Genomic DNA, 26,118 nt, shown 5'->3' on the forward strand with positions numbered 1-26,118 from the left:
GTTTGAATTTCAAAACATATACAATATCATAGATCCGTTATAGAAAGCCTGAGGTAACAGTGGATGTGCTAAAGCTTTGAGAGTGTTATTCAGAGGTAGGAAAGAAAAGTTGGCAGATGAATATTAAAGCAAGAGTACGTAAGAGACCATTTTGTTGGACTTCGGTAACACTGAATATTGGCCTCATCAAATCCAAACCCCAGAACATTGGCATTTGTGTTGAATTGCGCTGTTCTGAACATTATTAACAGATCAGGCAATCAGGCAGGAAGAGATAGTCCTAGACAGTGGATGCAAGATAGTAAGCCAACATTTTATGCCCACGAAAATACTTGTTGATCGTATAGGAAAAGTATCTAAATTCTCGGTCGGCAGATGTGGATTACTTTCAGTGGCCAGACCAAGCTCTTGTTGCTTGCAAAGATGCGAATAGCAAACCTGCTACTTCTTTAAGGCTTGAGTGCACGTCTTTTTGGTGCCAGCGAGAATATGAGTTTCAAAGAAAATGTCTCATAATTGTTGGTATATTATGTTACTTGGCATTTACATAGCGCCTTATGTATCATTGGTATGACTTCAAAGCGCTGGTAGGCTGAATGCCCTCCGGTAGGTGAATATATTCATTGGCTGTGTGTGCACCATTTTAGTATCAGGGAGAAGAGAATGTCAGTGTCTGAACACCTTGAATGCATGGGAGTAATTTCAGGGGGGACAAGGGTGTTTGTCTTCCAACTTTTGTAGCACACCATTTTGTCCCCCTCATTTGGCAGGGGGGGCCCCATTCCTTTATATCTCGTGTACCCCCCCAACATTTTTCAACAAATGTACTCCACTGCTTGAATGACAAACACAGTGGGCCTCATTACAAGTTTGGTGGTGCAGCAAAAATGTCCAAGTAAATTGATTACCACCACCTTTTTGGCTGTAACAGATTTACCACTGTTTTTACCGTACAGCCTAATTCTATGTTTTACCAGATTTAATGTAGGCAGTATTACTGCATGTCAAATCCGACGATTTCTACATAGAAAGTGGCGGTTTCATCTCCAGCTTGTCAGGTCAGGGACAATGGGATGCCCGTTGGTTTACATAGGGCACTGGGGCCACATAAAAAAAAAACCTCTTCTCTCCTGTATGTGATTGATGCCGTTATATCACAGATGTATGTGGTATGTGCTGTGTTTTATGTTTCTTCTGTGTGACTGAAGCTTGCACTACGTTTACCAACACAGTTTAAGTGTAATTGCCTGTATGTGACAGTGTTTGTTTAGAGGGCATGGAGTGGACAGTGTAGTAGACTTATTTGCAATTGCTTTCATTACAATTTGGAGACAGAATAATGTATATTGTGACTACTCGGTCACATATTATTTAATGATGTGTGTGTGTATATTATGTCAAACAATGGATGTACATAGAACACAATATGTATTGTTTGCCCAATGTGACAAGGGTAACTCTTCTTCACTTCTGAAATGATTGTCATACTGCTCTCAGCCTATGTTGCCCTTTCTCAGATCAGTCTCTCGATTTCTCTTCACAGATCATAGAAAACACCTTTCATGAACAAATCCCAACCAGTCCAGGTTAATTGCGGAACCAAAAACATCAGACGTCAACCTGCATAGTGCACCTTCCGGATTGTTAATTGCAGTGACCAGAATCCAGACCGACAAGCCAGGTAAGACACCACTAGTCTTATAAAGCATAGGGTGCTCAGCTTTAAAAAATAATTAGAAAAAATCCCATGTTTGTAAGTGGTGGGGAAAATCAGATGCACAGTACATAATAAAGAATGGTATCTGTGGCTAGCTGAGGGGGTGGCATGCAAATATGGAAAGTCATACGACATATAATTCAAAAAAACGTTTGAAACCTCAGAATGCCTTCTTTCTTTCCCATTACTCCCAGTGCTTGAGAGGGGTAGGGCGATGCAAACGGAAAAAAACAAAGTGCATTTCTCCCCACATTGTAAAACGGATTTTTTTAGAACAGTAATACCGGACACACAGTTGCTAATGGGCACGTATGTTAACACTCCTGCAGATAACATTTGCAATTAAACCCAACTGAGCTGTACTGGTCAACAATACATACAGTGGAGTTGGGTATTAATTGCAGATGTTATCTGTGCCTAGTACCGACAAATTATACTTCTGTGTTATGAAAGAGCATATCTTTGAACAATTACTACATGATCCCATATGAATATGTACATAATATCTTGCTTATTAACAACAGGTGTCACTCTTGCTGAAAATGAATTCAGTGGATCAATTGCTCACAAAACCATTTTCCGGACTCACACACAGTGAAAAACTGGAGGTGAAATGACTAGGGCCTGATCGGCCAGATTTAAAAATTGAACAGTCTGCTAAAGATAGGGGAAAGGTCTACACACGCACATTTTCCATGGTTTGATATGAAAAGAAGACATGGCTCACTGGTAGTGTTGCTAAGCAATGTTTGTTCTGCTTCCCCTGCCTGCTGTTTGGAGATGAAACAGCCTGGACAAAAACAGGAGTCACTGACTTTGATAATATATTACAGCTGCACATGTTGGGAAATGTAAACATTGCAACATAGTTGGACGACCTCCATCACTGGAGCGTGATGAGGCATAATGAGGATGTGGATAAAAAACGATACATCTTGTTCAAGTTAATCGACTGTGTGCGTTTTTGTGGTGCATTTGAATTGGCTTTACGTGGCCATGATGAAACTGAAGATTCTTTGAATCCTGGTGTATTTGGAGGCCTAGTGGATTTTGTATCGATCATAGACAGTGCCATGGAACTGCATTTAAAGAATGCAAATGTATTCAAGGGCACTTCAAAAACAATTCAGAATGAGCTGCTGGACTGCATGCTCACGGTCAACATAGAGACCATTGTAGAGCAGTTAAAATACACAGATTATGTGGCTATTCAGTCAGATGATTCAACTGATGTTTCCACTAAGACTCAGTCTGTGCTAGTCTATCGCTACATTGATGAACGATACAGAATTGTTGAAAGGTTTTATGGATTTACTCATCTGAAAGACTCTAGTGCGAAGACCATTGCTACAGCCATAATGGAAAAATTGGACAAAGTATTCCCTGAAGATTGGCACAAAATAAGTAATTGCGCAAACATATGATGGTGCAAGAGTAATGAGGGGGGTGTCTGGTGGAGTCAAAATTAAAGTAGATAAGTGTATCCAAATGACCATTATATACATTGCTATGGACACCAGCTTAACCTCATCATGGAACAAGCTGTTTCCAAAATCGCAGAGGCTCGAATTTTCTTTACTGATATCTCTGGCGTCTGTAAAAATAATTCTTGATCTCCAAAAAGAACTGAAGTTCTAGATGAGGTATCAGATAAAAGACTTCCAAGACCATCTCACACTCGCTGGAGATACCATATTCGGGTAGTAGAAGCCATATATCAGCATAGGGAAGCACCCAATAGATGCTTTGAGATCAATGAAAAGCAGGATGATTTTGAGGGGGTTACTGTGCGTGAGGCCCGGGGATTCATTCAAACTCTGAAAGAGAAGGAGTTCCTTTTCTTCCTTTTTTTGTTCAATGACATAATCCCCCATGTTGACATTCTATATAACCAGCTTCAGAAGCGAGACATTGAGTCTGTGTATGTGCAGAAAGCTACTGCTACTTGTATCAAGTGCATTGGCAGAGTATGTGAAAGCACTGACAATTTGGAAGCTAAACTTTCATCAGAGGCAACTTTTGCAATTCGCAATATAAATATGACCACTTTGAATCGTTGGGCAAAAGTAGTATGTGATATCATAGTTACACAAGCCCAAGAACGCTTTGCATTTACTAAACACTTGGAGGGGGCCAAATTGTTGCAGAGTGACCTATTTCAAATGCATGGACAGTCTTTCCCCAATGATGCACTGACTGCAACTGTCCAAGAGTACCCCATGTTAAACAAGGAAAGACTACGCACTTAGCTTTCAATTGTTTATGAGAGACCGGAATTCTCTAATGTGGGGCAATTTCTTTATTAAAATTGTTAATTGAAAACAATCTCGAAGAAGCTTTTTGTGAGACAATGCAGTTATTAAAAACTCTGATCACTACACCCATAACAACAGCTGAGTCGGAGTGCTGTTTCTCCACCCTGAAGCAATCGAAAACATTCTTGAGAAACACAATGACTGAGGACTGTCTGAATGCTTTGGCCGTGCTGTCCATGGAAAAAGAACTAATTCAAGAGATCCCTGGCTTCAATACACAGAGTATTGATAAATGTGCCTCTCTGAAAAATAGACGTGCACAATTTGTGTACAAACTTTCAAAATGATTGACCAGTGAATGTTCTGTTACAAGCTGTTTGCAGTTATTTTGTGGGTTACCTTGAATTCTTTGTTTCAATGGCCTAACATGTTAGGATTTTGCGTAAGGTTGCAGTGATCTATTTGACAGAACAGTGAGAAATGTGAAGTTTCTTTATGTGTTGATGCGATTATGATGTTATGGTTGTTGGTTGACAATAAAGCACTGAAAATAATAAACCTAGTAAACTATTTCTGTTGCATTTTTCTCCATGCAATATGTATGTGCTATTTGTGTGACCTGTGCATTCCACATGTTTCAACTTTGAGCAACTGAAGCAATGGCGACTCAGCGAGGCAGACAGCCATTAGACGCTAGGAGGACAAATGTTGCATTCATTAAGTTGTTAAAAATGAAAAAGTTATATTCTAGCTTAGTTTCTCCCCTTTCAGAAAATGCCTAAAATCATACCTTAGTAAGAGGATGAAGACATATGAATGCCAGTAACAGCATGCCAAACATATGTTTTCATCATTACTGACTATATAATGAATTTCTTTAAGCATACACAATAGTACCATCTATTCTCAATACAATTTGCTGTAAAATACACCATCACACTTGCACACGTAAGAATAATGTACCACCATTAGTTTGTAAAACCTAATGCTTTTTTCATATTTCGGTGGGTTTTTTGGACAGTAAGTTGCACATTTTGGAGGCCATTTTTTAAAAAAAACATGGGTGGTGTAGGCTTGCACGCTTGCTCAAAAATTGCCCCGGGGAAATGTACTCCCCACCAGGTTTGAAACTCACCAGCTGCCACTGCTTTGCACCTGCCTTTACTGAGAGCAATGAGGTCAAATAATAAAGTTAAAGATATAACACATTAAGATGTATGATTAGGAGAATGCAACATGTGTGTGAAATCCCAACAGTGATGCCAAAACTGAAAACGTTCATACACCACCACATGAAAAGCAACTAACCATGGAAGCAGCTGGCAAAAATGTATGTGAGCCTCCTCCCTATCACATGGTATCTACTGCCAAATACCAACAAATTAAAGAATAAGTTACTAAACCAGAACTCGAAATGTGTAGTGTTGAAAGACAGAGGCTCACTTTGAAAATTCTGGGTGTTTTCTTCCAGATCAATTTGATTAGATAGAGTATTTTGTGAGATGTCTGCTATTATGAATCTCTGATTAACAGCAAGAAAATATTGCTCATAATTCCTCTCTTTGGTTCAGTCTGAACCTTTGGGGATAGCCCATGTCACTCCGTACCAAGCAACTTTATCTGTGCTTCTAGTGACCCTTGCTATTACAAATGGGGCTTCACATCTCCTTCTGTATTACTTAATGAGCGCGTGGCGATCAGCCAAGATGCCCAAATGCGAAGCGGGATCCCCACTAATTTGCATCTGGATGTTTTAAGTTACTATAATGCACTTTTGGAGTTAGATACATGTGCTGGTTTAAATGCTTCCTCTGGAGGGAATGCATATGGCAGAGCACTCAGGGAATGGTCCACAATTGTACCGCCCCACTCTGGTCAACAATCTTCCATCAGACTGAACCCACACGGCTGTCCCTCAAAGACAAAGGGATGACCATAGACCAAGGACAGAGGGACACACAAGAGCACCTTCTGTGAGTGTGAACTGGGGTTTGAAATCGTTGTACACCTGCAAACCCATGACTGGTACACTTTCTCTGATGGCATCTCTGTGGTAGTGTGTGTGGAAGGCAACCTACTCTGTCCCGGATGCCAACCACCTCGTACACAATATAATTTGGTCCTATGGTTCCAATTTTATAATAGAATGATTAAACAAAAATATATTTAAGCGTACAGGTCATTTTCCTGAAATGATCCGTTATAGCTCTGACCTGTGATAGGAGTGTGAAAATAAAAGGGAATATTACCACAACCTTTTTGCAAAGAAAATACATGAGTCAAATGTGGAAGGAGATGCTAAGTAGGCTGCTGGCATACATGCAGATCATGACACTGTCACTTGAACATGCTTATATTGTACACATAGAACACAAAATAAAACGGCTTGTACCGATGATTCTTGCAGGAACTTTGCATATACACTTCAAGACAACTCCAATTAAGCTAAACAGATGGCATGTCTTACTATGAAAGGTTGTTGCCCTTTAAACAGCAGTAAAATTCTGTTTTTAAGATGTTTTCCTATTGCTTGAGTCAGTTGCTGCTGCTTTTCAAAATGCTTTCCTTGTGTTCAAATGAATTAACTGATCATGCTAGAATTCTAGCAGAGCAGTATAAAGTTACATAATTTCTAGTTATTCTTGAATGCTGACTGTAAATGAAACCATGTGTAACTGTATTTAATCAATTCATCTACACAACTGCTGAGTGCTCATTATTGATTAACAGAAAGTAAAATTTAACAAGATTTGATATGTTCTACTTTACAACATTTTGTAATGAATATTCCAACCTGTTCTTCTGCGCTGAGATGGCGGTAGGTGTGCTCGCTGGAACTTTTCAGTGGCTTCCTGGAGTTTCTGCTTCCTTTGATGAAGCACTTCCTCTCTGAATCTCAGTTCCTTTTCTTCTTCTTCTCTGCGCTTTTCTTCGAGAGCTCTATTTTCATTTATGAAAATGATTTACAGAAAAAGGTTAGGTTCTGAAAGGAAATAGGCGGTCATCCAAAATATATCTTGGGATCATAAAGTCGGAAATGTTGAGCTGGATGAACTGCCTGGGCGTAATTCAGCAGAGGGCAATGTTAGGCAAAATTGCATGCAGTACCCTCTGGGACCACCACATACAAATAGGACTACAGGTGTAAGCAAAACCAATCTTTGGTATAAGTCTGTACTACACAGTTCTGGTAGCAAGCTGAGCAGCCAGGCTTATCTCAAGAGGGATTGTGAGCAGTAAAAAGGATGTTACACAGAGGTCTTACAATCACAGTGGTTCAAGTAGACACTTACACCCAAGGTTACTTGATAAAACACGTATTAATTGATTACAGTTATTTAGAAAACATTCACTAGAAGGAGGCAACTTAATATTATGCACAAACACACTTCAATACCAAACCAATACGTTTCTGAGTAAATTAGGCTCCCCTGAAATAGGAGCAAAATGGCATTTCAGTCACTTTAAATAGGAGTACAAAGGCACTAGTTAATAAAATAGATCACAAATACTTTCTTAGGCAGTGCAAATAGTTTCAGTTCACTAGAGGACTCGATTCAGTTAAATAGGCTTAGGCCAAAGTCAATGGGCTAGTGTCTTGGATAGGAAAGAGAAGTTCTTGTAGTAAATGGTAAAGTCTTTGCCAAAGTTCTCAGAAGTAGTTTGTACGAAAAAGAATCATATGTTAGGTCCCAAGCTGATTAGGCCAGCAAGTTGGGAAAATTTTATGAACTTTCACACGAGAAGTAAGTTCTCTCAATCGGTTTGGCACAGTACCTTAATATGAAGAAAAGATGCAGTTGAAGACGTTGGTTCCTGGCAGTTCCTGCAGATCTCACTGTTCCTTAGCCTCATTCGTGGGGACAAGCGGGAGGACCTCGGGGGGGGGGGGGGGGACTCCTGCACTGCATGGGGACTGGTCAAACAAGCTGGCAAAATGGAAGATCTTCAGTTCGAGTAGCTGTCGTCAAGCACACAAGCTGGTGTCCTTCCCCCTGGTTAAACATAACTAGCTCCAAGAATCGTATCCAGGTGGCTTATGAGTTGATTGGTCCCACCAACTCAAAGGAAGAAGTCGTCCTTGAAGGGGCTTCTCCATCAAGATGAACTTGGCAATTCGGACCTGCAGAAGGGCTTCACCTGGCAATCCAATGGTCCAGGAGTTGCAGCCGTCATCCTCTTCCAGCTCGTCCTTGCTTCTTTTGTTCCAGTGGTCGACTCTGCTTTCCAGTCCAAGAGACTCGCCTTTTCTATAGTTTTCTTCATTTCATTCCAGCCTAGCTGTCACTCACCCAGCATGGTGGCTGTCCTTGTCAGACACTGACAGTCAGCCAGCCAATCACAGCAGAGTGCATTTGGGTCTCCTAGGAGACTAGGCACAGGGAGTTTCGGGCACTTCCGTCACTTCCTGCCCACCCCAGACACTTCGGCGCCAAAGGCGTAAAAACAAAGAGACCAAACCTGGTTTGGCACGCAGAAACAAAGGGCCTCATTACACCGTATGCAGTAACCATGGCGCTATTAGGGCCATGGTTGCCGCCAGTATTTTACCGTGTCCGCCTTGGTGGATGGCGGAATTACCGCCCTACTCCAAGGTGAGCGGGGGCGGTAATTCCCCATTCACCAAGGCACTTCCCCATTCCCATTTTTGCCCCCATAGGGCTCAATGGGAATGGGGAAGGAGCTAATTACGGTACTGCAAATTGCGGTACCGTAATTAGCACCAAGGTCCCTTGCGGGCTCGTTCCTCAACGGCTGGTAAAACCAGCCGTTCAGGTCGGGTCTCGCAAAGGGACCTCGTAGTAAGACGGTAAGGGTTTACCAGTACTGGTGCCCTTACCGGTACCGGTAAACCCTTACCGCATTCTGTGTAGTAAGGCCCAAACTCTAGAAGGACCTTTCTAAAAATAAATGGCAAAAAAAGAAGACCGGGACCCGCTTAAATAAAGGGGCTTATGGCGCCATCTTCAAAAACATGGCTCCTGCGATTTTTAGCTACCGGTGTTCGCGGTCGAAAAAAATCATGGTAATTTATTGTAAAACCACTGCCACCAGCCATTTCAATAGGAAGGTGCTTTGTAACACACATGAAAAGATGATGCCCATGGAGTTATCTTAAACTCCATAATAAAAGAACACAAGAGTAAAAACACACATCAAAATACATGAAAGAGTGGGAAAAAGGGCTCACACTCTTTCCAAGTCCTCAAAATCCAGCAAAGTTGCTGGGGGTCTCTAAGGTGTAGGGAATTAGCACATTTATGAGAATTCTCCCCCACATCTCTGCAAAAAGAGGTGAACATAGGCAGCCTCATGCATATTCATGAGGCGGAGAAGACTTACAGTACATGTATACACTTTCAAGATGCAACAAGAAGTTGGACTGCAAAATAAATTCTCAGGTGTTCAGGCAGACGTATCGGCCACAATGTATATACCACTGATGTTGGCCATAGAGCAACTCAAATCAATCAACAGCGTGGGTGTTCACAAACTATTGATACATTCTGTTGCGAGTTACATTGCAATTAACAAGGAGTAGCAATGCCAAGTCAATTGGGTGGTTCGTGGGGGTGGATAGGCTTGTGGCTATGCTCTTGACCGTCGACAACTTGTCTCTGTCTAACGCACAGGTTCCTCAAAAGCCAAGGGCCAGTACACCTTTAAAAAATATACTTGCCAGAGTTGACACTAATTCACTCGCTAAGGGGTGGGGCACTGGGGTGAGGGGAATTAAAAAGGAGCGGTTTTGTGATCAGTTTTAACAATGCCTTTCTTGTCTTTTGTTCCTTGGGAGAAAAGTTTTATTTAAAAAAAAAAAAAAAGATAGAAATATATATATATATATATATATCTCAAACCCTACCAGCTAACACAAAGTATCCCATCTTCAGATATAACTAAATTCTCAAAACAACGCAACTGTGGCCGGCACTTTGCAGTCCTTGCTCCTAACTGCTGGATCTCACTACCCTCTAACCTTTGCCACGAGAACAACTGTTAATTCTGTCATTCCCTCCGACCCTTCTTTTCTCTCAGGCCATTTAAGTCCCTTTGCCTCTTTTCTGACTGCCCCTCTTGGATCGCATGCTATGAAGCGTTCCTCGGATTGCACGGGGGCGTTACAAGAACCCTAATTAAATAAACATACAACTTCTAGTACGTGTCAGAAAGAGAATGGCTTGGCTGTGCTTAATTGCTGGGAGGTTACCATTTCGAAAGGAGGGGGCAAACTTGGCTGTACTTTATTGGTATTAGTTTCCAAAGGCAGCGAGGTACTTGGAGTACTGCATGGAAATGTCTATGTGGCAGTTATTGAAAGTCTAAGAGTGACTTGGTGAACTGCATGGGATTGCAAGTAACTTTATCGTTTATTAAAGGCTAAGAGTGACTTGGTGTACTGCATGGAAATTACTATGTTGCAGTTATTGAAAGGCTAAGAGTGACCTGGTGTACTGCGTGGAATTGCAACCTTACCATTTATTAAAGACAGAGAGGGACTTGGTGTACTGCATGGAAATTACTATGTTGCAGTTATTGAAAGGCTAAGAGTGACTTGGTGAACTGCATTGCAAGTAACCTTACCATTTATTAAAAGGCAGAGGTGGACATGGTGTACTGCATGGAAATTACTATGTTGCAGTTATTGAAAGGCTAAGAGTGACTTAGTGTACTGTGTGGAATTGCAACCTTACCGTTTATTAAAGGCAGAGAGGGACTTGGTTATTGAAAGGCTAAGAGTGACCTGGTGTACTGCGTGGAATTGCAACCTTACCATTTATTAAAGACAGAGGGACTTGGTGTACTGCATGGAAATTACTATGTTGCAGTCATTGAAAGGCTAAGAGTGACTTGGTGAACTGCATGGGATTGCAAGTAACCTTACCATTTATTAAAAGGCAGAGGTGGACATGGTGTATTGCATGGGAATTACTATGTTGCAGTTATTGAAAGGCTAAGAGTGACTTAGTGTACTGTGTGGAATTGCAACCTTACAGTTTATTAAAGGCAGAGAGGGACTTGGTTTCACTGCTTGGGTGTTAGAATAGTTCAGTTTCCAAATGATAAGAGGGCCCTATGGTTCTGTCTGGATGTTACAAACGTTCAATTACCAAAGCATCACTTGGTAGCACTGCATGGCTGTTACAACTTTACAGTTTCCAAATGTTGAGAGGAACTTGGTAATAATGCATTGTATTCCAAATGTTCACTTTCTAAAGGCTGAGAGAAATATGGTCATAATGTATTGAGACTGCAACGCTGCGAGGTTTACCCATCGTTTTGATGATGGAGGTTACAATATTGCTATGATTTGGTAAACTGCATGGATATTACAATGTTGCAAGTTTCCAGAGGCTGCATGGCTGACTGCACGTCTATTTCTATGCTGCAGTTCAACCGGACTGTGTGATGATTGGATTTACTGAATGGCAACTGTAACTGTGCAGTTTTCAAAGCAAAACTTAAGACCTCCATAGCCATAACGATTAAGCAATTGAATTCCATACCAAATTCCTGCGCACTGTGGCTGTTGAGGTTAATGGTCAAGTAATGCAACCCACATTTATTCATGCACTTTTTAATCTTATTTAGGCTTCAGTCTATCACACCCAAAAGCAGATGCTTTTACAATAAACTCAGTCCAGAAAGAGAGAACTCCTCTTTGGGGAACGGAAAATCCTGGAAGGGGACATACATATGATGAGTATGGAAGTTTTCTCATAGCTGCAATTAACCTATGGTGTCAACGATCTAGCATTAGTAAATCAGGAATGGCAGGCACTTAAACCATACCTCTCAACTCACATGCCTTTGGCGGATGTCACCAGTCGTATAAGCAGCTCTCACCCGCTCTGCACCTTATGTGCCCATATAAGTCAATGGGCTTTCACCTGCCCAAAACAAAATCAGGTGTTTTCATCTTCCCAGGAGCCACAAAAGGTGGAGAGCTATGCTTAAACCCAGGTTCAAAAAGAATGATGCTATTGACAGCACTCACACTAACTGAGTGGACTGGACCTTCTGTGGTTCAAGCTCTCGTGAAGTCATGCCACAATTCCGACTACACTGTACAATTTGTTAGGAAAGTGATTCATCCGCAAAACCTTTGCCTTTACACCTACTAATTACACACCAATGGACATTTCCTGGATGTGAACCAGCTTCTGGACCCGATGAGGAGTAGTCTAAGCAGAATTGGTATTATTTACTCCTGTCAAAATAGCATAATTACCACTGGCAGGACGGGGTAACTACTGTAAAAAGTCAACATTCAGGGGGCAAAACATATTTTTCTGCTTTTCCAATAACTAAACAAATATCACCTAGATATAGAAATGTACCAACAGTGGCAAGAAAATACTGCCTGTCGTGAAATATTCAAATTTCAGGGGCAGGTCAGAGCTCCTGGCAGCACAACAGTTTTTCTATGGAAAACTATTCACCCGATTAGCAGCTAGTTATGTGTCTCGCATTGTTTCAAAGAGGACCAGTTCAGAACTGGTCCTTTTTAGTTTGGGCAATCAGGTGGTATTTAAGCGCCACCAAAAAGCCAAAACTATTACCCTGGAGTACATGTAGGAGGGCGATGACACATGAGTAGGGACACACAGCTTGTGGGTGTTATTTGTCATTTACCTGCCTATTGACGAACTGTGGGCATGATAATCCCTATGGCCACTCCCATCCACTGCCCGTCCTTTCCACCCTAAAAACACATCCTCGTGGGAGCGCTCTGAGCCTCTATCAAGAAGTAATATCAAACTTTAGCCTGCTAGTGTTTTTTCTAAGCAATTTGCTGATAGTTAAGGACAGCTGTACGTGGCTACTGGTGTAATAGAATGTCTTGACCAAGTATGCTTTCAGCCACTTGTTTTATCTCTCTTCTATGCACTAAAATTCTGTTTAAAAATCTATGACAAAGCAAACCATTTTGGCTTGATGTATTAGATACACATTTGCCAGGTACTAATATCATATGCCTAGGTAATCACGCCCTTTTGCTGCTGTTGTGATCTTATGTCAAGTAGTAACTTTTTATCAGTGCCTACCACCTGCTTAAACAGTTGGTTTGCCAATGTGCGTTTGAGCTGACATTTCTTAATGCTATTCTTACCACTTCTGAATGGCATTTTGTTCTGACATGGAGCCTACGAGACGTGATGCCACTACTAGTGATGGCCATTTCCCTCCTGTGTTTTGTTATGTTTTTTTCCTCCAGGGACAATCTATTGCTTAGATAGAAATATGTGTACCAGTGGCAGTGTGAGCATTTCCTAAAAGACTGCCACTAAAAGTTTTCTTAAGCTTTCTTTAAACTAGAAAAGTGGTGCTGCAGTCTAGGAAATGCTGTTTTTATAAAGGGAAAACGCGTGCAGCAGCGTTTAGCGGCACCCCACAGGTGCCATGTGTTAACTTCTCCTTTTAAGGAAAAAAAGAGAATCCCCTTGCAGTGCCACCCTGCATTTCTCATGGTTGCTATAGCTGTTGTCAAACAGTAAATCAGGCACTTGCAAAGGTTGTGGTTTTGTTGCCAGACTGCCACATTACCACTTTATCAGAATATGGTGCTTTTAAGGAAAGTGTTCATACTTCACAGATGACCTCTTTCCTATTTTTGCTTGCAGCTCAGAATCGGGCCCTCAGCGCAAAAGTACATTTTGCAGGCGGGTACAACCTCTACTGCAATTCAGTTCAATGCCCTGCAAGCCAAACAAAGCATCAAGCCCTAACCTGCCAAAGGCGTTGGCCCACATTCTTTGATTTGCTTGAACATTTTTTGCACTGCAATAAACTTTAGTGGAGCCAAAGAGGAACATTTGTTTTAGTACCCTAGCCCTGAAGTTCTTTTGGATAGCTACATCTATTTTCATTGTGCCACACTACTGGAAGGCAAAAAACAATACCGCCCAACACAGGACATGTCCACAGGACAATGGACAAGAAAGGGATGGAGGTTTTGGCCTGTGATTCAAGTCCATTAGATTGCACCTGAACATTATCATATAGATTTCTGCTTATTAAGTGCTTGTCATGGTGTAGCTGCATTTTAAACTCAACCTAGATTATCTTTCTGGATGAGCAAATGGAAGGTCAAGAGAGTGAGAGAGATATCAGGATATTCACTTGCAGAAAGCAAACTAGGCAAGGGTATCCGCAAGAGCGAAGGGAAAGCTATTTTACTACATATGTGCAAGAGCAATGACCCAGAAGACCAAGCAGTACTCTTGCTGTTGGTACTCTTGTTCAGAAGAGAACTGCCATAACATTTCGTGCTGGACTGCCCATGTGGGCGGGAAAAAGACTGACATTCAAAAGTATATTTCCCTTCTGTGGAAGGTGCAGTGAGCTTAAGTGTGGCTGCGGAATCTCGAGTGGTTACATTCCCAAAGAACGGGTCATTTAGCCATGTTTGTTCTCTCAGAGGGGCACCGATGGACTATTTTTTCATTGTTAAAGGGAATTAGGTTTAGTCACTCTAAGTTTCCAAGGGTCATCCAGACGTGGACCCCTTGCTCACTGTGCTCATAGAGGCAGAGCTCCACTTCACTGATGAGGACCAACAAGGCTGAAACACGTATATGGGGTTGCTGTTGGTACCCTAGTTCAGAAGAGAATTGCCATAACTTTTTGGTGCTGGACTGGTATGCAAATGTATATTTCCCTTCTGTTAAAGGTACAGTGAACTAAAGTGTGGCTGCGGACTCTCAAGTGGGTACCTTCCGAAAGAACAGGTCGTTTAGCAGTGTTTGTTCTCGCAGAGGGGTGCCTATGAACTATTTTTTCATAATATAAAAAGTAAATTGCCTCATGAACAAGTTAGCAAAGTTTGATAGGCGGTTTGGACGATTTTCAATCAGGCTGGCTATTAGTTTGTATGAGGGGAAGATCGCTCCAAAGTTAATCTATGGTTTAGAACTGTGGAATGAAGGTATGTTTAAAACCCTGGACCTTGTGGAAGCTGACATTTGGCGGCATGTCCCAACCTTTCCTAAATCAGTCCCTCTATCGGCTATTAGATATAAGTTGTGCTTACTCCCTTTGAGAATGTTGGCTCATTATAAGTCATTTATGAACACACAGGAAGGATCATTGAGAGTACAGTGAAAAATGCTATGGTAATCAATCCCCCAGCATGAGGGAAATTAGGGTATCAAACCTATTTGAACAATTGTTGTGAAAACCTCCTGACTGAATTGAATTTGGAATGGGAGGATCTATTTCTAACCCCAGATTGGAATTAAAAAAAGCCCTCTTTGATTATGATTGAGTAAAACGGTAGAATTCTTCTGTGTTTATCCTTCTATGGCACATTCATTCAGGAACATAAAAAATACGGTATGTACTGGTGTACTTGAATCTTTTCCCAAATCGCTATCTTAGAATCCTCATGTTAAAATTTAGATTTCATATTTTGCCTACTAGAGAGAATGTTTTGAGAAGAGGGTGGATCAGTCCAATGCAATATGCAGATTTTGTGAAATTGAAAGCGAACAAGAGAGTCTAAAGCATTTTCTTCTCTATTGTACTGCTATAAACGCACAGAGAATGGCATTCTTGTGTTAGCTCTTTCCAAGCATTGATTGTCTGCATGATGATAATCTCTGGAAGAGGTGTTTAAGTTCTGAAAACTCGAACAATGAGTTGTTAATGGCTGGGTTCTCAAACTCCCTGCAATTGAACTTAATTTGATTTTTTTTAATACACTTTGTGTGTCAGTACTATGTACTTAATGACGATTTTTAACATTGAAAGGGAACTGTGATAAAGAGGTACATTTTAAAATCTGTTAAAATGAAATGTTTGCAATGTAATGAATTTGTGGTTTTAACCTTTTTTCTTATTTGTTTTACTCTTGATTGATACGATTGTAAAGGTTGCTGTAAACCGTACACAATAAAAAAAATCTTCTTCCTGTTTTGCTGAGTGTTTGCTGTTTCATTTATCTGTCAGCGCCACTTGCAGGCTTGTGCACTGTTATCAGCTAAGCAAATAAGGGTGCCAGAGGGAACCTTTGGCTCACTTCCGTTTATGAATAGCTGAACTGAGGTGTTGTGGAAGCTTTAATAAATCACCTTGGGTCTCTGTTGTATCCTGAAGATAAATTGCTCTAATTTGATTCATTACGCAGGGTCCGGTTGCCAGGGCTGAACCCCTTGATCTGCAAGCTGCACGCAGATTTACGTTGTGGAGGCACTCGTCTACTTCACTCTTTTCGCAAGACTAATCTCCAGCCAGTTGACACACTCTGCTTTCTGGATTCCAATACATAGCTGGCCAACCGTGTGATGGCGTTTCTGTGCACACTGAATTGTAAATCGTATCAGCTACGTTTGAAATTAGGCAATTCTTCATAATTGGGTGATTTTAACTTATGTGTAACTACCCTGTTTACTATGGCTTACATACACAACATTTTGTGGGGGGTGTGTTACAAATCATTGTCACATCTAGTGTTGCTTTGAATGGACATTGTAACAAGTTTGTACTCATGAAGAGACAACTTGTTGACCAAAATGAACGGCTAGCAACAGTTTCTTGACAAAGCGTACAATGGAATTAACCAGCTATTACATATATTATAGTCTTTTAAATAGTATGCAGCAGTTTTTAACTTCCCTCTTTCAATAATTATTTTCGTTTTGTAGGTCTGAAGACTGCCTTTCACACAAAATATGGCCTCTTTGAATACCAAGTCACGCCATTCGGGCTATGCAATGCGCCAGCAGCCTTTCAATGTTTTATGAATGAGGTTTTGAGAGATCTACTTGATGTCTGCGCAGTAGTCTACATTGCCGATATTTTGATTTTTTCAGCAACCCCCTCGGAACATGTGAATCACGTTCTGGCTGTTTTGAAGAAATTGCGAGAAAACTCGCTTTTTGTGAAATGGAAAAATGTTCATTTCATGTTTCCGAAGTTGAGTTTCTGGGATTTGTGCTGTCCTCTCACGGAGTCAAGATGGATATTCGAAAAGTGGATGCAATTCTTTCATGGCCGGCCCCAACTTCCGTGAAGGGAGTCCAAAGCTTTTTAGGCTTTGCTAATTTCTATAGACGTTTTGTGGAAATTTTTTTCGCAGTTGGTTCATCCCATCACATCACTGCTTAAGAAGAACAAGAAATTTGAATGGTCCCAGGAGGCCGATGTCGCATTTCAGACTCTCAAGTCCAAGTTTACAGAGGCTCCATATTGCGACATCCTCAACCCGATTTGCCTTTCATTGTGGAGACTGATGCCTCCAGTGTTGCTATGTGTGCTGTTTTATCGCAACGCGATCCACAGACTCATGTTTTACACCCAGTGGCATTCTGGTCGAAAAAGTTTTCATCTGCAGAACAAAATTATACGATTACAGACAAGGAATTGTTGGCTATCATGTTGGCTATCAAGTGTGCATTAAAAGAATGGAGACATTATTTGCTAGGTGCTCAACACACGGTCACCATTTTTACAGACCATAGAAATCTGCAATATCTCTGCTCAGTCAAGGCACAATCGGCTAGACAGCTGCGATGGGCTCTATTCTTCACTGAGTACGACTTTGTCATTACCTTTCGGCCAGGAGTCCGTAATGGAAAGGCGGACGCCTTGTCTCGAATTGGTAATCAAGATGAGGCCTTTGTTCCTCAGGTTCCAACTAATATCATTACAGGAGAGAAGGTTTTAGGATTATTAAACATTTTGGATCCTTTCTATGAAGAGCTACTGAAGGAAGTCAAGAGGAAGCTAATCCCTGAGGAGTTGCATACATGGGCAAATCGAGGGAACCAGTTCACCCTGCAGGAGGATATACCTCATTATCAAAATCGCTTATATCTTCCTACTGAAGATTTAAGAAGGCAAGTCATTTCAAACTACCATGGCTCTTTGATCGAGGGCCACCCATGAGTTACCAAGACCTTGGAAAAGATCAAGAGACACTACTGGTGGCCTACGTGGCGCAAGGATGTAATTCATTTCATTCAGACATGTGGGAACTGTGCGCAAAATAAGAATACTAAGAAAAGACCGGCCGGTCTTCTTCAACCCTTGGATGTGCCGCCGAGTCCATGGCATACCTTGTCTATGGATTTCATTACCGACCTTCCTCCATGTAAAGGCTTTGACACCATTTTAGTGGTGGTTGATTTATTCTCCAAAATGGCGCATTTTATAGCAGTACAAGGACTTCCAACTGCTTCTGGATCAGCCAAGATCTTTCTGGAGAACATTGGTAAATTGCATGGTTTTCCCTCCATTTTCATCTCCGACAGAGGCAGTCGATTTGTCTCTAAATTTTGGAGGAAATGCTGTGCTTTGGCCAAGATTGATGTCCGACTATCCACAAGTCATCATCCCCAGACCGATGGTCAAACGGAGCGCACTAATCAGACCTTAGAACAGTATTTACGTTGCATGCTTCACCAAACGGAAGATTGTTGGTTGGATATTTTGTGGGTGGCAGAATATGCTTACAACAATCGACTCATTCCTCCACTGGGCTTACTCCACTCTATACATTACATGGTCGACATCCTTGAACGTCTGCTTTTGATCCTCCAGAACCTTTAGAGATGCCAGCTGTGAAGACTCTCCATGAATTCATCTCCACGGCTCACACTAAGGCTCAAGCTAGCTTATCTGCCGCCAAGGAAAGCCAAAAGAAGTTCGCTGATCGCCATCGAAGTGTAGCTCCTAAGTTTCAAGTGGGAGACTCTGTTTGGTTATCCTCCAGAAATCTGATTTTGAAAGGTTCGAAGAAGTTTCTTCCCAGGTGTTTTGGTCCGTTCTCCACAGAAGCCATCATCAAAGCAGTGGCGATGAAATTGACCCTTCCTCGGAAAATGCGAATTCACCCAGTTTTTCATGTGTCCTTACTAAAACCAGTGTACCCAGATACTCTTTTACAACCAGCTCCAACTCCAGTTGAACTTGAAGACAATCAATCTGAATTCAAAGTAAAGGACATTTTAGACTGGCACAAGGTTGTCAGGCACAAGGTTTTTTATCTGGTTGACTGGAAGGGTTAAGGTCCATTAGATAGATCTTGGGAACCTAAAGAACATATAAATGCCCCTAGATTGTTAAAGAAATTTCACCAAAATCACCCCCATAAACCGGGAGGAGAGTCCTTGGGGAGGGGTACTGTCATGACCACAGGCAGAGTTTCTAATTCTAGTCCTAGGAAAGTACAGCCCCAGGAAGGCTCTTAAGGGAATTCGGATTTTTGACCTAGCTGTGTTGTTGTTAATTAAATTCCCCATTTAAATTATAGGTTCTGGGTTCCTTAATGGCCGCTAGTTTGTGCCTCCTCATATTGTGAAGCCAGCGTGTCTAGTCATTCTCCTATTGCAGTCTATATAAGCCCCGCCCATCTGGAGGCTCGCGCTTCGCGTCGTTCGTCTGTAACGCTCGCCACAAATTCTTCAGCCCTCAGCCCACAGCGGTTTCCCTTTCAACAGATATTTAGCCTTCGGTTCCGTTTAGTATTTGCAGTATATTTATATAGTTCTCCTGTCCTGCTGCCTTCGACCACTTCAGTTCGAGTTAAGCACTCGTTAAGTTTTGCATCCTGTCAGCGCGGACGCCTCTCCTCATTGAGAGAACGCGTTGTTCACACGCAAGTACAATTTTGGTTTTGAAGGTTTAATAGATATGCTGTACTCGCTCAATTGCTTTGTATAACTCTGTTAATGAAGTGTTGATGGCTTGTTAAGGAAATTCATTGCAGGTGGACCACGTGTTTGTTTAGTCGTATTCTTTTGTGACACACACACACACTTCTGGTATTGCTCACTCGTAAAAAAGGAATTTCTATACTTTTTTGCCAAGTTGTTTTTCCTGGGTGACTTGTTACACGTTATCTCAGTATTTACTGATTTTGTCACGCATTTAATGAAGAGGCTTTACACTGCGCAGTTTCCTCTCAGTTGTGTGTCATTATAATTACATTCAAAAGAACTCTGTGTCCATGAATTAGTACAGAGGCTTACCCTTATTTTCAGTCACCTTTTCGGTCCACTCACAATACAGTTTAGGAATACAGGTTTTCCCCTTTTGGTGCTTCTTAACGGCCTGTAGGTTTATACCATAGGGCAGATTGTTTTTTTCTACGAGCTTAGTGACTCTTCACAGCCGCATTGTCCTTCATAGTTAATTTATTAGGCTTAGGTTGTCACTCTTTATTTATGAACCTCCACAGTCTCATTGTTCTACTCTATTAATAAGGAACTTAACCCCATAGTATAATAGTTCCTCCTGGGCTACCATCTTCAGGACATGCGCCCCTGTAAGAACAGGATGGAAATGTGTTATTTTTTTTCCACAGAAGTGAAGTAGAAGTCAGTCGGAGCTCCAGAGGGTCCCCGCATAGTCAGGTAAGCGTTACAAATACGGGGATAAGGGGCTGGGCTGGTATATTCATTCTTTACCTTTGACTACTGCATGCTGTGCCTCTTTAAGGGCACTATTCTTTGGCCGATGGAATGATAGCATCTCGGGGAACTTTGATGGAACTCAATTGAATGATTTTGAGAAACGTGTTCCAACGCCCCTGGGATGCTCACTCTTTGCGAATAGGAGCAAGCTTAATGTTGCTTTTATTAGGCCTTCTGATAGACTGTCCCGTCCTTTTCAATCTTTGATCTCTTTCAAGATGGCTCCCATAGGCAATAGGGATGCCACGCCACCTTCTTATACTGTTAACCACAACCCTGATTCAGTTTCTTTGTGCATACAGAGGAATGGTACTCAGACAATGGGTGATTTCAAGGGTTGCGCCAACGTTGCAAACTTGACTAGTGAGGACAGACCTTTGTATGTAGGCGAACCTACAAATGGCCATCAGTAATGCCCCAGTATTCGCAACACCAGATTAAAACAAACAGTTCGAACTGTTTTCATGTGCAAATGGACAGGTGACAATTGCAGTACTCACACAGAGATCATCTCAGAAACACAACCCCCTAATCTACTACAGTGGGGTCTTGGACCCAGTCATTCAGGGACATTTCCCAAATTAACAGTCTTTAGCAACCACCACATTTGCATTTCAGAAAATCGGCCACAATCACTCCTAGTAACACCAACAAATTTGCTGGCTATTAAGCACAAGTTATGCAAGGCATACCATCCACAAGCCAACGGTATAGTTGTAAAGTTAAATGGTCTGCTAAAAAACAAAATTGGCCAAGATGTGTGCCATGCTGAAAAATAGCCATCCAAGCAAGGACTACCACTTATCACTGCATGAAGCAGCGACAGATAGGCAGATGCACATGCAGGTTGCTCCAACTTGAACACTGACAGACGCTCACACGAGCACAGATATTCTTGGCCCAGAATGTAATGTTTACCTTAGGAATCTGTCAACATGTGCAAAGGTTTTGTCTCATCAGATCATTTCAAAGGCACAGCTATGGACCCCAACAAACTCGGGCGACACTGGAGCAACACTGTCAACCCAGCTATGCCCAGGAAACAAGGTCTACACATGACAACACAAACGCAAGTGGCACCAGTCCAAGTCCATGGGACCATATGAAATCATCCAGGTAACTCCCAGTGCAGTGAAACTGAAGAATCGTAAGGTGTGGATTCCAATTTTGGACATCAGAAAAGGCACCAGCACAACGACAGAGCTCCAATGAGAAGGAGATGCTGGGACCAGCACCCGCAACCAAAGTTGGTAAAAAAAAAAGAAAAAAAGTACACATGGCTCATGACCCCTGTGCGTCATCCACACACTGCAGCAGAGCGGGCATACAACATTGCCAATGGTCGTACATGGATCTGCGTCGAGAGGACATTTGGACTGCTGAAGGCACGCTTCCAGCGCCTAGACCATACGGGAGGGGCATTGATGTATGCACTTGAAAAAGGTGGAAAAATTGTACTGACATTGTATTTGCTGTCGCAGATGTGTGCCACTGCCCCCTGATGCTCATGTGCAGCCACCTGAGGATGGGAGTGAAGGTGATGATGTGCCTGAAGGTGTTGCACGTGCACAAAGGGTTGGGCTGAGGGAGGGGAGGTTGAGCAGACAGGGCTTGATTAATGATTTTCTTTGATACAGGTGACGGCTACATTTTGCACATGTCACTTCAACATTAAAGAGCACTTAATCACAATCACAACTGTCCATGCTTTGTGAATTTTGAAACATGATTTATTCTCAGTTTAACTATCCCCTCTCCCCCCAGTGAACACCCAGCACACAATCCCCCCCCAGTGAACACCCAGCACACAATCCCCCCTACCCAGTGAACTCCCCACAACAGTGCAGGTAGGTGCATGTTTGTTCTCAGGGCACCCACAACGATGCCATGTCCAACTACGATGGTCGTGGGCGCTTTCCATGTCCAGGCCCCTCTGGTGTGTGTGACCTCAGGTGGTGCATTGAACGGCGCCTAGGAGAAGGCTCAAGGGATCCCTCCGTGGGTGTAGTGGATGTCGATGGATATGCTGACGGAGAAGGTTGTTCCCTTCCCTTGTCTGCTCAGCGAGTGCTGATACTGCCTCGCACAACTCCCTCACCCTTTGACCAAACCCGGTCAGGGCTGGGGTGCATTGCTCCACCACTCTGCGTGTGCGCATTGTCTCGCGCAATGTACTTGCAGCCATGGCGTATGGATGCACTGATGGCATTGATGTGCCAGCTGTGCACTTTGGCCATGGATTCAACTTTGGCCTGTTTGGCCTTGATTATGTCCAGTCGTCCTATCACTGCTGCTCCCATGACGAAGGGTACCCCTGGTGTGGCAGGTACCGGCCTGCCACTTGTGCGCTGTTGGGGGGGCTGCATGGGGACATGTTGCCAGCTTGGATTGGGCTGCCGGGCTCTGAGTGCCGGTCTTCAGGGCTGCCATATGATGGTGTGTCTTCGTCTGACTGTGGTGTGCGGACACGACGCACATGCACATGTGGGGTTTGTGCTCCATGTGTACCTGGACCTGGGGTTCCCTGTGGTGTGCCCATCCCTTTGGCGTCACTGCTTCCGGGGGAATGCAGACATCCTGCCTGATGCGCACGTGGAGGTGTCACTCCCACGTCGGGCTCCGACCCACTCACTCCCTCTGCATCGTGAGTATGCATGGCGGCTTGGGGTGTGCTAGCCGCGGACTCCCTGCGGACATGTGGGTGCTGCAGTGGTCTGGTTGGGCTGCGTTGTGATGATGTGGGAAGTGGCCTGCGTCGGTTCCCTTCCGCGCAGCCCCTTTGGGGGTAGTTGGGGTGGTGGTGGTCGAGGCGCTGTGATGGTGTGGCCTCCTCCCTGTCATCTTCATCCCGTGAGGTTTTCTGTGTGCCTGTGGGGTACATAGGGTGTGGATTGAGTTCAAGGCAACCTACATAAGTATCAAGCAGTTCATGCCATCAAGTGGGATTGTAGACAGGATCAATTATGCATTCAACTTGCATTTTGTTCAGTCACCATGTGGTTACGTAGCTGTCCCATGGCTATGGATGTCTGTCCCCTGCCCCTTCTATTCATTTACTGCACGTGCAGGGTAGTCTAGGCGGCACTACGGTTCAATGGTTCAAGGGGTCACTTATGGGTGTCTGCAGTGCCTCGCACACATTTCTTCACATTCATTCACTCACTCAGGGTCTGCATGTGTGGTACTTTCAGTTGCATGCATTTGGGGTGGGACTCACCTGCAGTCGGATCAATGCTAGTGCCTGCCTCAACCAATTCCCTCGATGGTGCCAATGTCAATCAGGGCAGTCATCCTCTCCTCCCAGGGTGTGAGTTCGGGTGGGGGTGGTGGTGGCCCTCCTCCAGTGCCCCTGCTTGCACTCCTGTGCTGTCAGAGGATGCTGCAGACTCTCACACGCAAGTCGTTTAGGCGCTTGCGACAATCCTCGCCATCCCGGGGCATGCGCCCCACTGCAGATACCCTTTGGCTGATGTTGCGCCATATCTGTGCTCGCCGCTGGCCACTGGTCTTGCACTGCTGCAGTTCTTCATGGTGGATCTCTGCCTCCTCCACCAGTACGGCCAGCTCCTGGTCACTAAATTTGGGCTTCCTCACCCTGTCCAGGGCAGACTTGCCCCTAGTCGCTCCTGTGACATGATTCAGTCTTCCCAGGGGTGGACTGCTTGCAGGGGCTGTGATATCCGACGGATTGTTTTTTCCAAGATGGCCGCTGCTTTGTTTCCTGTTCCGGCAGTGACGCATTTCCCGCGTGCTAATAGAGTGCGCTCATGGCGGTAGCGCACGGTGGGCTGGATTTACGGGTTCTTGGACCGTTTTCCCGTCAAGGGCTACCGCCATGGCCCTGTGCGTGTGCACGAAAACTTGTGATCTTGCGGACTAACCGCCGGGGGTCTTGGCGTTAGCGCTATTTACGCTTGACGGGAAAACTGCCGCATTACCGCCAAACTTGTGATGAGGCCCAAAGAGTTCATGAGGGAATTTGTTCAGAAAGAAACGAAAGGCGGGAATGTTGGGATGAACGCCTTACATCCCACACTTGAGATGAAATATAAACTAAGAACACCCATCCAAGGCCAAAAGGTCCAGGCCGCAAGCAGATCACCCTGTCATTCCCACCATATCCACTCACTGAGAGATAAACAAAGAACAGCAACACATGTACTTTGAGTTTAGATGCACAGAAAGACGGTAGACACTATTAACCAGCAATTATATGCCAAGAGTCAACTTGATACATACACAGATATGGATGCAAGCAAGTAGGCCCAAGAGACAGGGAACACAGTAAGCCTTCATTAATTAAAGCAAGCATTAATAGATTGTGGCAAAAAACACACACACACACACACACACACACACACACACACACACACACACACACACACACACACACACACACACACACACACACACACACACACACACACACACACACACACACACACACACACACACACACACACACACACACACACACACACACACACACACACACACACACACACACGGTTACCATCCTTGTGAGGACTTAATTATTCTTATTTGGAATTGAATGTATCCCTATGCAAAAGCTAAATGTTTGTTTCATAGGTGTCAGGTTTCGTGGGATTTGGTTGAATGTGGTAGAATGAGGATATGATTAACATAAAGTATGGTTTGGGCCTTAACTTTCTGTGCAGAGTGTGGAGAGCTTCCCAAGTCAAAATGGAGACTTCCAAAAGGATCAGTGATTGGTCAGAAGTAACAGAAAGGCATTGTTGGAACATTCTAAACCGCCTTTCATTGTCAGAAGCCCAGCTGGAAGGTCCTATGTTTGAAGCTCTTAAGATTTAGAAAACTTTAGTTAGGCCCTTGTGCCTAAAATTAGTTATTTTGGTTCTGGAAAGTGTTGGAGATTTAAGAAGAAACTTAGAAAACGTTCCGGTGAAAGAAAGAAGCAAGCTAAGTGAATTCATTATCTTTTATGGATCTTTGTGATTTTCAAGCAGGAGTTAAATATTAATTCCATTAATTAACTGGTTCCTGTTTTTATTAGTTTTTGTTAAAATAGTAGTTCATTTCGTTCTTTCATGAATCTATTTTTGAACTTCTAGAACTGTATTTAAATTTACTGAACTGCGTCACATTTTTTGCAATTGGCTATTTGGAGTGTGGAGGTCTGTTTATCATTTTAGCGTCGTGTGTTTTTTCGGCCGTATAAAATATTGAGTATTGTACCCTTTTTCGGTAACAGTGCTTTTATTAGCGTCGGATTAGCGTTAGAAATCTTACACTGTCTGCGCAAGTGACAGTGTGGTAGCCATGCGACTCTGAAGCGTTATGTTTAATTTACTAACATTCTAACCTGGCGCGTGATCATCACTGGGCTGCCTCTTCAAGGATTAGTGTCCGGAACTGAGGACTTTCTCCTTCCTGTTTGAACACTTCATTTTAAGAAGAGTGGAATACTATTCATTTACGCATGCGCCCATGCCAGTTTCATTTTTGAACTCTTTTCCTTGTTTTTGTGCGCTTCCATTTTAGAAGGAGTAAACAATATCTTCACGCATGCGCATATTCTGGTTAAAAGAACGCTTCTTTTATGAGCGATCATCTTTGCCAGCAAAAGATCCAATTAATGAACACTTTTATATATTCAGGAAACAAACCATTTTAACTTGAATAGCCAGAGTGTCATTTTTGGAATTGGTATTGAAGCAGCTAGAAATCATCAATACAAACTACATGT

At 42.9% G+C, this 26,118-nt stretch overlaps 1 protein-coding gene across 1 annotated transcript in view; it reads right to left on the reverse strand.

Annotated features, from left to right (window-relative positions):
• CEP126 (centrosomal protein 126) overlaps positions 1 to 26,118 on the reverse strand; it is a 543,909-nt gene that overhangs the window by 385,471 nt on the left and 132,320 nt on the right. The window contains exon 3 of the mRNA XM_069639092.1: positions 6,767 to 6,912. Coding sequence (XP_069495193.1) covers positions 6,767 to 6,912 — 146 coding nt within the window. The remainder of the gene's footprint in view (positions 1 to 6,766; positions 6,913 to 26,118) is intronic.

Source organism: Ambystoma mexicanum, chromosome 7q (assembly GCF_040938575.1).
Source record: "Ambystoma mexicanum isolate Mex_15411 chromosome 7q, UKY_AmexF1_1, whole genome shotgun sequence".
NCBI classification, from domain to species: Eukaryota; Metazoa; Chordata; class Amphibia; order Caudata; family Ambystomatidae; genus Ambystoma; species Ambystoma mexicanum.